Here is a 14,140-nt window from a genome sequence, read left to right as displayed (position 1 = left end):
TATCAAACAATATTTCAGGCCCAATGTAGTGTACTATTCATGACCCAAAACCCGACACAATAATCGTGATATATAAACCTATCCAACCTTAGAACTTTCCAAAGCAATCCGACCCTTCATATTCTCTCTCGACAGTGGCGATATGCGGATCTCTGATCTACTTTGTCCAACACTTGCTTCTACCCTAATTTCTTCCACTAAAATTTTCATTTTGGATTTATGATAGCTTATATCACGATTTTGTATCATTAATGGCGATAATAATCACGATACAGAGTCTCAATAAAAAATAACAGATCTGGATTTCGACCTGGTCAGGTATGGATTTGAGACTTACAATTTCAATTCATTGAGCAATGAATTCACGGATCTACATGCAAGTTCAGAACATACCTCTTGAATATATATATATATATATATATATATATATATATATATATATATATATTAGTGCAGGAAAGCAGACCCTACATATATATTTCAGTGCAGACTGACCCTAGAATTATGACATTTTCTTACTGCAAAGTTTACTTTAGTTTTTTTTTTTTTTTTTTTTTTTTTACTTATTCAATTGACAGTTTCACTATTAATCTCAGTCATAAAATTTTGCTTTGTGCCAAAAAAATTCAAATTATATTTTTAAAGCCTTTCAATTAGTTTAAAAATATTTGTTTCAAATTATTTATTTGAATCAAAAAACTCTCTGTGGACTTTTATAAAAGTTCCTTTAGTCAAAGGAAAAGCTGTTTAATTATAGTGTAGTCATATTACTTCTAAAATAATTAAAGTTAAAAAAAAATAAAAATTTTGTGTAGACTTAATTAAGTGTGTTATGACTCTACTTGTTAGTATTGGATTCTATACTTGAATGAGTTTACGAATACTGAGTTTAAGTGTTATGATTTAATTTATTTGAGTAGAATAGAATTCATTACTTGAAAAGTTTGTGTTGATAAGTTTGTGTTGATGCTAAGTGTTATGCTTTAATTTATTTCAGTACAATAGAATCTCTTGAACAGTTGTGTAGTTGTTAAGTGTAGAATAAATTTACAGAATAGCTTGAAACTACAAAAGTATTCATGTAAAGTTTTACAAAAGGTGAAAGTTAGACAAAAAAAAAAATAGATCCAATTCTTCAATTCTCCTTAGGTTGTCATGTCTTGAATCTTCAATCCAGCCCTAGCCCAGGTTGTAATGTAAGGCTGCAATCCTTTCTGTAACACATAGAAATAGAAAACAAAAGAATTTAATAGAAAAAAGATAATAGATTAGGTTAAAAACAAAGTTAAACATTAGTGATGCATTTGATACTACTGCCAAGTGTATTAAACTTACCTCTTCGTCATGGAAGCGGCATTCTTTACTCTTGCCTTGCCCCTGCTCCTCCACGTAATTCAGGGACTTTATAAGTTCTCACCAAACGCACCCGGATTGCTCTTCGGGTTTGCATAGGGCTAACCTGAGATGCAAGACATTATTGGAAAAACATTTTTGCAGAGTTTTTTTTTTTTCAGAAAGTTTCAATGGTAAAGAACACTCTCGGATAAGTGCATATTTATACTATTTTTTTGAGTAGCAATTGTACCTCTCCATTAATGCTTTGTTATTAATTTGATTAGAATATTGAAAAATTTTCAAGGGGCATTTCAAAAGTGGGACTATACTTCTGCAATTAGCATTGGAAAAAACTGAACACATTATTACATTTTTTTTTAAATTTTATATATGCCGATTCATTGAATACGTGTGTATGTTATTCTGGTATCTATATATCTTGAATCAATGTTATTATATTAATTTTTTTTTTCAAGATGATCATTGTACATATGATAAACAATTCATGTGGCTGTGTGCGGATTCCAAAGGTTATAATAATAAATTCGAACAATTCTTACAACCCAATTCGAACATAGATTAATTTTGAAGAGATCGATCGAGACAATATAGCATCCAGCTACGTGGTGAGGTTGTTTATTTTGTTGTCTTGACAGTAGAAGATGATGTTCTAACAATTCTTCCCAGACAGTTGTCTTTAGGCCTGGTGTGCGGTAAATACATGAGTGGGGAGTCAGGATTTTTCCTCTGCAGCCTACAAATTAAATAAAACCAACAACATAACCCAGTCAACACTGCAAAATTCCCAAAGACCAATCATAACTTCAAATTAAAGTATTAATTAAATTAAACTCACTCATAACCCAGTAAAAAATGGTGAAGAAAAATAGAGATTTCAAGCTTGGCAAGGTCATTTCCTGGGCAGAGTCTGCTTCCCGCTCCAAATGGAAGAAACGCTCCTGCTTTTGGTGTAAAATCCTGCACCAATTTCAATTATTGTGTCTGTCATATATATAATTCCGATATAATAGTAATAATAATAATGATAATGAGGAAAATTTAATAAACGAATTGAATTGAACTTACATCCCATCTGGAAGGTTTGAATGCAAACGGGTCTTCATATAGCTCCTCATCATAATGAGGACCTCTAAACCACGTCAAAACTTTCCATCCCGCTGGAATTGTATATCCCGAAATATTGATATCCTTATTTGCCACGCGAAACACCATGAGAGAGAAGGTTACCAGACGAAGTGTTTCATCAACCACCTTAATTTCAAAACAAATAAAGATTATGTGTATGTGCAAGCATATATAGCATATTTGGATGAGCAATATAATATAATAAAATAATAATAATAGCATATATGCATGAGAAAGGATAAAGGGTGGAGATTGACCTTAGACAAATACTCCATCTGTCGGACCTCTTTGAGTGTCAAACTCTTCTGATCAGGAGGCATATTGCGCCTAATTTCCTCTTGCTCTGCCTGCATTATATATATGTTATGATGAGAAATTAATTTATGTTTGGAAGAAAAGAAAAGAAATGATTATATTGTCCAAATAACGAACCCTCGCTTTTTTGAAGGCCTCAGGGTGGCTCTGCAGAAACACAGTAGCCCACATTGTGATATGGCCTGATGATTCATGCCCAGCATTTAAGTACATGAGCATAACATCAATTATTTCCTCATCATCCAGCTCTCTCCCATTCTCATCTTTAACATCCATTAGTCTATCCATCATGTCTTTCTTTCCATTCTCAAGAAGACTAGCTTTAGGGTTCATCCTTCTCAACTCTCTTCTTTCATCCACTACGGATTGAAAAATAGCCACGAGCCTTTTTCGCGCCTGACAGACAGACAAACATTATTCATCAAAATCAAATCTTTTCTTTTCATCAAAATAAAATGGATTGAACAATATATATATACCTTGAGACTATTATAGTAAGCAAATCCTGGAAGATTAATTGCCAGAGCTCTAACCCCATAGTTGAGAGTTGTGTATTCCCTCTCCAAAGCCTCCGTGACCTGTTCACTCTCTGAGCTCAAGAAAATGTACATAATTATGGTAAACGTGAGCTTCCGCATCTGTGTCAAGAACTCTATTTCTCCCATGGAAGCCCATTTCTCCAGTGCTATCTTCACATTTTTTTCAATGTATTCAATGTAAAAAGACAATGCTTCGTGCCCATTCACGGGGGCGGCTGTCAGCTTCCGCAAACGCTTGTGCTCTTCCACAGAAATGCCAATGAAAGACTTTCTGCCCATGAGTACATTGGTGGATTCAGGCCACCCAGGCTGGAATTCATCATCTGATAGAACTCTTCGGCAGGCCTCGGGTGTTGTAACGATGATACTTGGGCTACCAAACATGAAGGTTTTGTACATCCCAGTTGCTCCATATCTATATACATATATAAATTAGAGAAATTAATTAATATAATTAAAGATCGAGATATATCTATCAGATCAGAGTACTATACATACTTGGAAACAAATGAGGCGATGAAGGAATCCGGGTTGTTGGACTTGAAAGCTCTTAGGAAAGACCACATGTGGCCAATGAAAGGCCAACCTAAATCACCTGGAGGCAAACTCAGTCTTTTCTTATCACCAAGCTTCAGTATCTCATAGTACCAACAATTCACCCTCCCAAGCACCCACCAAAAGCTGCTTAAACCCAAAACCCCAGCCAATGACACACCCCACCAAAACTCCATTTTCAAACTCACTCTTTTCTTTCTGATTCTGATCTGCTCCGCTCCGATCCCCTGGCCTGCCTGCCTGCCTGCCTGCTCTTCAATTTCTCGCTCGCTATTTATAGACCCGCTAGAAGCTTTAAATTTATTTTAATATTTAATTTAGTATTAGTATTAGTATTTGAAGGGTTGGTTTTGCAATTAAGTGCATTCATGAGCTGATTTTTGAGTAAAATTGGAACTTGGAATATTATATTGGATTAAGTGCATTAGGAAATTTATTTATATTAAGAAATTATATAAAGAGTTTTTTATATTTATATTTATATTTATAATTTATAATTTATAATAATTACGGATTATTATTATTATTATTATTATTATTATTATTATTATTATTATTATTATTATTTTAACATACAATTTCTTTTTTATTCAAGTATACTGGCTAATAGCCATTAATTTCCTTAATTGATTATATAAAATTTATATTATGACAAGTATAAAAAATAGTTTAATAAAAATATATTGTTCTTAATTACCATAATTATTAATATTTTATTCAAAACTAATAATTAGCATATATAATTCCATATGTGTAATAATATGTGAATTCGAATAATTTATGTAACTGTATGTACGTTATAATCCCTACTATGATCTATATATACTTGAATTTATTTAATTCCATAGCTCGCTTCTACACCGGTCTATTAAATTAAATTTATTTTAATTTAATATTTGAAGGATTGGTTGGTTTCGCAATTAGCAGTAGCAGGAATATTATTGGGTTAAATGCATGCATGACCTGATCTTTTAGTAACCTTGGAACTTGAAATATTATATTGGATTAAGTGCATTATGAAATTTATTTATATTAAGAAATTATATAAAGAGTTTTTTATATTTATATTTATAATTTATAATTTATAATAATAATAATTACGGATTATTATTATTATTATTATTATTATTATTTATATTATTTTAAGATAATAAATTTTTTTTTATTCAAGTATAGTAATCGCTATTAATTTCCTTAATTGATTAGACAAAATTTATTTTACGACAAGTATTTGAATTTACTTAAATTTACTTATTTTAATATTCAATTTATAATATTGTACGTTATAATCCCTACTGTGATCTATATATACATAAATTTACTTATTTTAATATTTAATTTAGTATTTGACGGGTTGGCTTCGCAATTACCACTAGCAGGAATATTGGATTAAGTACATGAGCTGATTCTTGAGTAAACTTAGAACTTGAAATATTAAAAGTTGCTATTTAATATTGCTTTCATTTAACCATTATATTATAACTCTTCGAATATTAATTCAATTAATACAAAAGCTCCAATTCAATATGAAATTGCCTGGAATTTTATATATATATATATATATATATATATATATATATATATATATATATATATATATATATATATGTGTGTGTGTGTGTGTGTGTGTGTGTGTAACGTTATAATCTCTTTATTTTAATATTTAATTAAGTATTTGAAGGGTTAGTTTCGCAATTAGCACTATCAGAAATATTGGGTAAACTTAGAACTTGGAATATTAAAAGTTGCTAATATTGCTTTCATTTAACCATTATAACTCTTTGAATATTAATTCAATTAATACAAAAGCCCCAATTCAGTATGAAATTGCCAGGAATTTATATATATCTATATATATATATATATATATATATATATATATATATATATTGTACGTTATAATCCCTTTATTTTAATATTTAATTTAGTATTTGAAGGGTTGGTTTGGCAAATAGCACTAGCAGGAATATTGGGTTAAGTACATGAGCTCATTCTTGAGTAAACTTAGAATTTGGAATATTAAAAGTTGCTATTTAATATTGCTTTCATTTAACCATTATAACTCTTTGAATATTAATTCAATATGAAATTGACAGGAATTTATATATTGGAATAAGGGTCAAATTGGCCACTGAACGTAACGCGAAAGTGCAATCAGGTCACCGAACTTAAAAAACGTGCAATTAGGCCATTCAACGCTTCTAATACCTTCAATTTCACCTAGTAGCCGGTTTTCAACCCTTTCTTCCGGTTATCTGATGACTTGGATGATTACATGGCAATATATATTATTTTCATTTAATTTCCTTTGTTTTTTTTTGCTTCCAGCGTGTAAGAATTAAGACACTAACCACTCTATTGTTCATAAGTTCATCTTCTCAACAATGGCATAAAAGAAAAAACAAAATTAGATGGAAAACACAGAAGAGCAAATGATGCAGAAACCAACATGATTTCAAACAAGAACTCAAAATGTTACTATAGACAGATTTGGAAACCAAGATTAAATCAGGTAAATCAATCGGACCTTGACACAGTGTGGGGCTTCCCAATCTTGTTCCCCCAGTACCATCTCCTCACCGGAATCACAGACGGCGGTCACCCCTTCCGCGACCTCCGTGGTCTCCACCACGCCGGCGTCCTCCAAAACCACGGCCAAAGCCCCCTCTCTCAGCCATGATTGGTTCTGATAGTTGATGTTAAGATGAAACTAACAGAAGCAGAGTAAAAAAAAAGGTTTACGGACCCTCAAGATCTCCCAATTCAACCTCACCACCACCGACGTCGACGACACGACCCACTTCACCGCCAAGCTCAACCTAACCCTCTCTGTCAAAAACCCTAACAAGAAATTGATATACACCTATGACCCCATCTCCCTCACCGCCTTCGCCTCCCAAGTAACCCTAGCCAATGGCTCCTTCCTGGGTTTCCCTAGAGACCCGAATAACATCACAATAATCCACTCACCTCCCAATTTCTCGACGTCGATTCCATCTCCGAACTCAACTCAAATCTGAAGAGAAGACGCGGATTGACCACAGGATCGTCATGGACACCATGGTTGTGCTGATGCTTGAGAAATTGCAGAGAAATAAGAGAAATCGAAGAAGAAATTAGAGTGGTTTGTTACAGCTGGAAGTCATAATATGTTGAAGAGGTGAAATTTGTTTCTAACAGCGATGATGTTACAGCTTTGTTTCTAACAGTGATGATGTTACAGCTTTTCTTTTAATCCTATATATAATAAAGCTGTATGGTCTTATGAAAATTGAATGTTGCATTTAATTTTCACAAGACCATATGACTTTAAGATGTGAAAGTCTTGTGAAAATTAAATGGGCTTTAAGATTGTGAAAATTACTTTAAGATGTGAAAATTAAATGCAACATTTAATTTTCACATCTTAAAGTCATATGGCTTTAAGAAGCATGCATGCAACCCCAAAGTCCATAAGTTTGAAATTAATATATAGCATAGCTATATGGCTTAATATTTAAGATTGTTGATGTGCATATTGAGGACTACGGAAACAAAGATGCGTTATTCGTGGATTCATCGGATACTATCCAACAACACTCTCCAACTTAATTGACGTGAAGTAGGCTTAGTAACATTAAGATTATATTCTCGAATTATTATTTCTCATCTTTTATTGATTACACACTTAATTCGATAGTATTTGGAAGAAAAAAAAAATCAATGTTCTAACTAAGATTGTGATTTTGGCCTTTAAAGGTCAATTGTATGTTGCTACATCTAGAGTTAGAAATCTCAAAGGTCTAAAAATTTTGATCCGTGGTGACTCTAAAATTGTAATTCAATTACTATTGTAGTTTACTAAGTTCTTAAAAATTTATAATATTAAATACTATGTACTAAATTTTTAATATAGTTTAAAATTTGTAGTAATCACCCACCTTAAATATTATTTTAATTGTAAATATATTTATGTTCATAATTTTATCATAGGAATTCACACATAATAATTATTAAATAACAAAAATTTTATATATGAATAAACCTCATATAGTGTATATTTTTATAACATATTTTCCGTGCATCGCACGGGACAAATACTAGTTTCAATAAAAGAAAAAATTGAAGAGGATTACACGTGGAAGCAACAAAAACAAAGGAATTAAAAGAAAATAATATATATTACCATGTAATCATCCAAGTCAGCATTTAACCCGAAGAAAAGGTTAGAAACCTGCTACCAGGTGAAATTGGAGGTATTTGAAGCGTTGAGGGGTGTAATTGCACGTTTTTTAAGTTCGGTGGCTTGATTACATTTTTGCGTTACGTTCAGTGGCCAATTTGACCCTTATGTATATGTATATACACACACGTTATAATCTCTTTATTTTAATATTTAATTAAGTATTTGAAAGGTTAATTTCGCAATTAGCACTATCAGAAATATTGGGTTAAGTGCATGAGCGAAGAAGACGAATAGCAAATTGAGTAGAGTTTGTGTCTGTCTAGAATTTAAAAATTAAATCCAAAATTGTTTTGTATCACTTTTTTTTGTGACTTGTGACGTGTGAGTTAGTTACTTGGTGCCAATGATTGGACAAATTGGTAACTGGAGTCAATTATGTAAATTGTAATTAAGTAATTTATATGTTGTAGTTTGTTACTATCGACTTCTGTATAACTGAGTGAGTATACATAATATGAGCTGAGGCACGATTATATCTTTAGTAACAAAATGAATACAAAATGAGGCACGATTATATCTTTAAATATACATAATATTTATATGGAATTAAATCAATACTCTTTTGGAAATCATTGATTCTTAATATAGTTTGGAAATGGAATGATTTTTATCCTGAATGGTAAAAAAGTTACCAAATATGACAATAATGTTTCAATATTTAAGGTCACAAATTGACTCACATAATAATTCACAAATACTAGAACACCAATGAAAATGGGTAAAGCTTTCACTGTGTGCGCCTTTTTCGCCATCATATATTTTGTCATGCTTTCTAACATTGATGGAGCAACGATCAGAGAAGAGGAAAGTGATTTGTGGTGCGCATAAGGAAGAAAGTGGAAGACTGTTATTGAGAAACTTGTCTCTGGAAAGGAACGATACAGAATATAAACAAAGGGAAAAAGGTGCCAAAGCCGTTACGATCGTTACAACAGCAAACGAAGGAGAAAAAGACTTGGCTACCCCTGTTGAATATCTATTACCCTCCCGTAAGCTGGCGCATGCAAATCTTGTGTGCCCAGCTTAGACTTGAAGGACATGAACAAAGGAGCAGGTAATGGCTTAGTAAAGCCATCAGCGACTTGATTCGAAGATGAAACTGCCAACAACTTGATCAAACCTTGAGTGAGCTTCTCTCTAACAATGTGGCAATCAATATCAATATGCTTTGTTCGCTCATGGAAAACGTGATTTTCAGCTGTGGCCACGGCAGATTTATTGTCACAGTAAATGGTAGCTGGTCTGTTCAATTTAACTTGTAGATCATGTAGAAGATAAACGAGTCATTGCACCTCACAAACCGTGGAGGCAAGCGCCCGGTATTCCGCTTCGGATGATGACTTCGAAACAGTGGCTTGTTTCTTGGACCTCCAAGAGATCAAAGAGGATCCCAAGAACGCACAACATCCAGTGATAGACTTCCGAGTCTCATGGCAAGTGGCCCAATCCGAATCGGAGAAAACTTGGAGATGTAACTCTGTGTTACTGGGGTAGAAAATGCCTTGTCCAGGGGAGGCCTTGATGTATCTCAGGACACGATGGGCTGCCGCTAGGTGTTTATCAGTGGGATTATCAATGAACTGGCTTATGTGTTGAACGGCATAAGTGATGTCAGGCCATGTAGCTGTAAGATATAAGAGCCTGCCTACCAACCGTCTATAGCTGCCGGGATCAAAGAGAGGTACTCCATCATTGTGAAGTAATTGTAAGCCTTGCGCCATAGGAGTACTGATTGGTTTACAAGCAAGGAAGCCGGCCTCATCAAGTATCTCCAAGGCATATTTGCGTTGGCAAATGTTTAGCCCGGCAGGTGACTGTTTTGCTTCGATTCCCAGAAAATAGCTCAAAGCACCTAGATCTTTGATTTTGAAGGTATTATCCATGAACTGTTTGAGCTCCTGAATCAAGTCTAATCTGCCACTGGCCACAATAATGTCATCGACATATATTAGAAGGGCAATAAAGTTGGCGTCGGCCCCTTTTGTAAACAGAGATGGATCAGCCTTTGATTGAACAAAACCGTTGCGAAGCAGAGCTGCATTCAACTTGGAGTTCCACTGTCTGCTGGCCTGCTTGAGGCCATACAAAGATCTAAGCAACTTGCAGACTTGATTCGGCTTGTCACAATGAAATCCAGGTGGGAGAGACATATATACTTCTTCATTTAAGTCGCCATGTAGGAACGCACTATTGACATCCAACTGATGAATATGCCAAGAACGAGAAGCAGCCACACTCAAAAATGTGCGAATCGTGGTAATTCGAGCAACCGGCGAAAAAGTTTCAAGATAATCTACCCCGAATTGTTGTGTGTAGCCCTTTGCAACAAGCCTCGCCTTGTGCCGTTCAATGGTTCCATCGGCCTTAAGTTTGGTCTTATAGACCCACTTACACCCGATGGGTGTTTTTCCCGGGGGAAGATCGGTTAACTCCCGGGTTCTGTTGTTCTGTAGGGTTGTAAGCTCTACATTCATAGCTTCTTTCCAACAATCGTGCTTGACTGCTTAATTGTATGTCTTTGGCTCATTTAAGGCAGTGACGGCCATTGAGAGAAACTTGTGAGAAGGTGTGAGAGCATTGTAGGAGACCACCTTAGAAAGGGCATGAGGTGAGGTCTTGTTTGTCAACACTGTATCATAATAGTAGTCTTGTAGCCTGTTAAGGAGTAGCCTCTGCCTATTTGACCTTCTGAGAGGAACCGAAGGGTTAGGGTCGCATGCTGGCATGTCAATGCTTAGAATACTGCCTGAATCATCACATATATCTGCCTCAGTAGGGATAACGCCACTAGCCTGGTCTTGATTATTATTGTTATCCAAGGGCACTGGCTCGATCAAGGGGGCTGCTAGAATGAGAGGACTACCAACACTTGGAGTAAGACTTGCACCACCTTCTGGAAAGATAAATTCCTCATGATTGGTTATGGGAATAACTGGCAGGCATGGCTCATCAGTAGTAGGCAGACAACCATCTGAAACTTGAGTATCTTTGCCAAAAGGGAACTGTGTCTCATAGAAAGTTACATCACGTGAAATAAACACGGATTTCTCATTGATATCATAGATCATATATCCCTTAATATTTGCAGGAATGCCAATGAATATACCTTTTCTGCCACGAGGTGTCATCTTATGCCGGGACTGAGAAAGAGTAGAAGCAAAGCATAAACATCCGAAGACTTTGATGTTGCTAAGATCCGGGGCTGTTCCATATAGCTTCTGATATGGACTTTGCCAGGTAGTAACGAGAGAGGGGAGCCGATTAATGAGGAAGGTGGCATGAAGAACACACTGCCCCCAGAACTCCAAGGGGAGTTTGGCCTGAAAACGAAGAGCTCGGGCTACATTTAATATGTGTTGATGCTTCCTCTCCACCACGGCATTTTGTTGTGGAGTGTTGACACACGAGCGTTGGTGGATAATCCCGTGTTCATCAAAGAAATCCATCATATTAAATTCCATCCCATTGTCACTGCGTATAGTTTTAATAGGCAAGCCAAACTGTGTATGGACGAATTTGTGAAACTTCTTTATTAGATCTTGTGTCTCAGATTTTGCTCTCATTAGATGTAACCATGTGAACCTTGAGTAGTCATCAACAATGGTTAGGAAGTATCTTTCACCTCCTAATGAGCGAACCATGAAAGGCCCCCAAATATCTACATGTATGAGCTCAAAACAAGAATTTGATGTTGTGTTGCTAATAGGAAAGGGAGATCTCTTATGTTTTGCAAAATGGCAAACATCACAAGCTGAACTTTTATTATTAGACATAGGAACATTATGTATATGATGCATCTTATTTATGGGAAAATGCCCTAAACGTTGATGCCAAATATCAATGCTACAAGACACAACAGAATGAGTATAAGATTTCTCAAAGTTCCTTGGAGGCTGAAGCAGCAAGTATAATCCACTCTCTCTTTTAGCAAAACCAGTCATCTTCCCACTTTTCTCCCGAAGTAAGCACTGATCAGCAGTAAAGACTAGAGTATAAGATGAATCTCGAAGCAACTTAGCAACAGATAGAATATTGAACTGAAATTCTGGAATATGCAAAACATTTCTCAGCCATAAGTCATCATTCAATCTTATATTCCCAATGTGCTGTACTGGAATATGCTTTCCATTTGGCAGATTTACTACAGCCCCTTTTACTGAGTGATAATCATTGAACATATTTATGGAGCATGCTATGTGGTCAGTAGCTCCCGAATCGAGTAGCTAGGCAGAAGATTCCAAACTAACAGAATTAATATGAGTATTAATTGAGTAGTTACCTTCATTGTGAGAATCCTCCTTGAAGGTAGGTGTGAGTGTTATGGCAGCAGTGGTAGAAGGAAGGCTCTGTCCAGCTTGATTCTGTAACATAGAAATTAGTTTTTGGATTTGCTCAGGGGAGAAGTTACCATCATTGCTTGTGGAAGCTGCTGCCATTTGTTGCCTAGCTTTTGACTTGAAACTGGGCACCCAACCGGGGGGATATCCGTGCTTCTTATAGCACTTTTCAACCGTATGGCCATTCATACCACAATACGTACATTTCGGCCTGGTGTGTGTATTGTTGTTCATGTACTTCCTGCCATTAGAGTAGTTAACGGCAGCAATGGTTTCTTCACTAGGAGCCGGATCAGATTGCGTTGCATTAGCATGGCTGCTCTCTAGGCCAGTCATGTGAACAAGGTTCATTTGCCTCTCAGATTTCTCGGCCATCACAAACACTCTATGAATATCTGGCAAAGGATCAAGGACTAACACGTTAGATTTAAGAGAGTTAAATTCGTCATTCAGACCTTGGAGGAATCTGATGATGCGATCAACTTCCCATTCATTTTTGATCTCGGCAAGGAGATCACAGGAACCTCGTGGAAGACATTTGCATATCGGGATAGGTCTCAGCTCATTCATCTGCTCCCAAAGCGCTCTGCATTTGGTGTAATACTCATTCACCGTGAGACTTCCCTGTTTCAAAGCATAAATCTCGCCTTGCAAGATGGAGATACGGAGAGCATCTCGCTGAGCAAATCTCTTCCTCAGATCGTTCCACACCTCTTTGGCGTCATCCATGTAGACGATGCTCTGCACCATGGAAGGATGGACGAATCTGCAAATCCACGAATAGATCATCAGATTGCAGCGCCTCCATGCTGCGTACTGGCTGTGCGATCTGTCTGGGGCTAGGATGCTTCCATCTACGATTCCCCATTTATTCTTCACCTCAAGTGCGACTCGCATTGAGATGCTCCAGGTCGCGTAGTTTGCGCTGCCGGAAAGAGGTAGGCTAACAAGGACGGCATTAGAACTCTCGTTGCTATTCAAGTATAGAGGGTTGTCTATGTCTTCTCTGTTGCTCTGACTTCGCCGAGGATCAATCGCCAGAGAACCGTTGCCGGGAGGTTGATCGACAGGCGTTCCTTCACTGGATTCTCCAGCTCCGGTTACCACTGCGGCATAACTGGCCCGTAGCTCTGATACCATGATGGAGCAACGATTAGAGAAGAGGAAAGTGAATTGTGGTGCGCATAAGGAAGAAAGTGGAAGACTGTTATTGAGAAACTTGTCTCTGGAAAGGAACGATACAGAATATAAACAAAGGGAAAAAGGCGCCAAAGCCGTTACGATCGTTACAACAGAAAACGAAGGAGAAAAAGACTTGGCTACCCCTGTTGAATATCTATTAAACATTGGTAAATAACTTGGCTTAGTTTTTTTTTTTTCTTTTTTTTTTCTTTTTTTTTTAGTCATTTGGAATCATTTTCATGTTCAAAGGTGACTTTTTTACTTATGACATATGTTTATCAACTCAAATGTTATTTTGGATAAGAAGTAATGTTATTTTGGACCCTACAAAAAAAATGTTGTTTTGGAAGGCCGGAATGTCCAAGTCCAACACATTGTCTCTCGAAAATGTGGTGATATAAGAAAATAAAGTTGCGTGTTCACTACTAACTATAATGTTTGGCGTAGTGCTAAGCGCATAATCATAACAAAATTTGGCTGATTTAAAAAGTCGAGGATTAGAAGTG

General features: G+C 35.9%; 1 protein-coding gene across 1 annotated transcript; it reads right to left on the bottom strand.

The window, feature by feature from the left end:
- Window positions 1-1,954: 1,954 nt before the first annotated feature.
- Window positions 1,955-4,066, bottom strand: LOC109178961 (ent-kaurenoic acid oxidase 2-like). Its single transcript, XM_019328510.1, has 7 exons — window positions 3,834-4,066; window positions 3,276-3,750; window positions 2,914-3,192; window positions 2,739-2,828; window positions 2,422-2,607; window positions 2,192-2,313; window positions 1,955-2,089 (listed from the first exon to the last, which is right to left on the bottom strand). The coding sequence occupies exons 1-7, from the start codon at window positions 4,064-4,066 to the stop codon at window positions 1,972-1,974; spliced, it is 1,503 nt and encodes a 500-aa protein (XP_019184055.1). The 3' UTR covers window positions 1,955-1,971.
- Window positions 4,067-14,140: the final 10,074 nt, after the last annotated feature.

The sequence above is a fragment of the Ipomoea nil genome, unplaced genomic scaffold, assembly GCF_001879475.1.
Source record: "Ipomoea nil cultivar Tokyo-kokei standard unplaced genomic scaffold, Asagao_1.1 scaffold0875, whole genome shotgun sequence".
Lineage (NCBI taxonomy): Eukaryota > Viridiplantae > Streptophyta > Magnoliopsida > Solanales > Convolvulaceae > Ipomoea > Ipomoea nil.
This window is presented reverse-complemented; position numbering and strand designations above follow the sequence as displayed.

Bases quoted from the DNA above. Each gene is read 5' to 3' on its own strand.
- LOC109178961 (XM_019328510.1), bottom strand. From the start codon at position 4,066: ATGGAGTTTTGGTGGGGTGTGTCATTGGCTGGGGTTTTGGGTTTAAGC. The intron at 2,829-2,913 runs GTTCGTTATTTG...TATATAATGCAG, and splicing joins AGGCCTTCAAAAAAGCGAGG to GCAGAGCAAGAGGAAATTAG. The intron at 2,608-2,738 runs GTCAATCTCCAC...TTTGAAATTAAG, and splicing joins AGATGGAGTATTTGTCTAAG to GTGGTTGATGAAACACTTCG.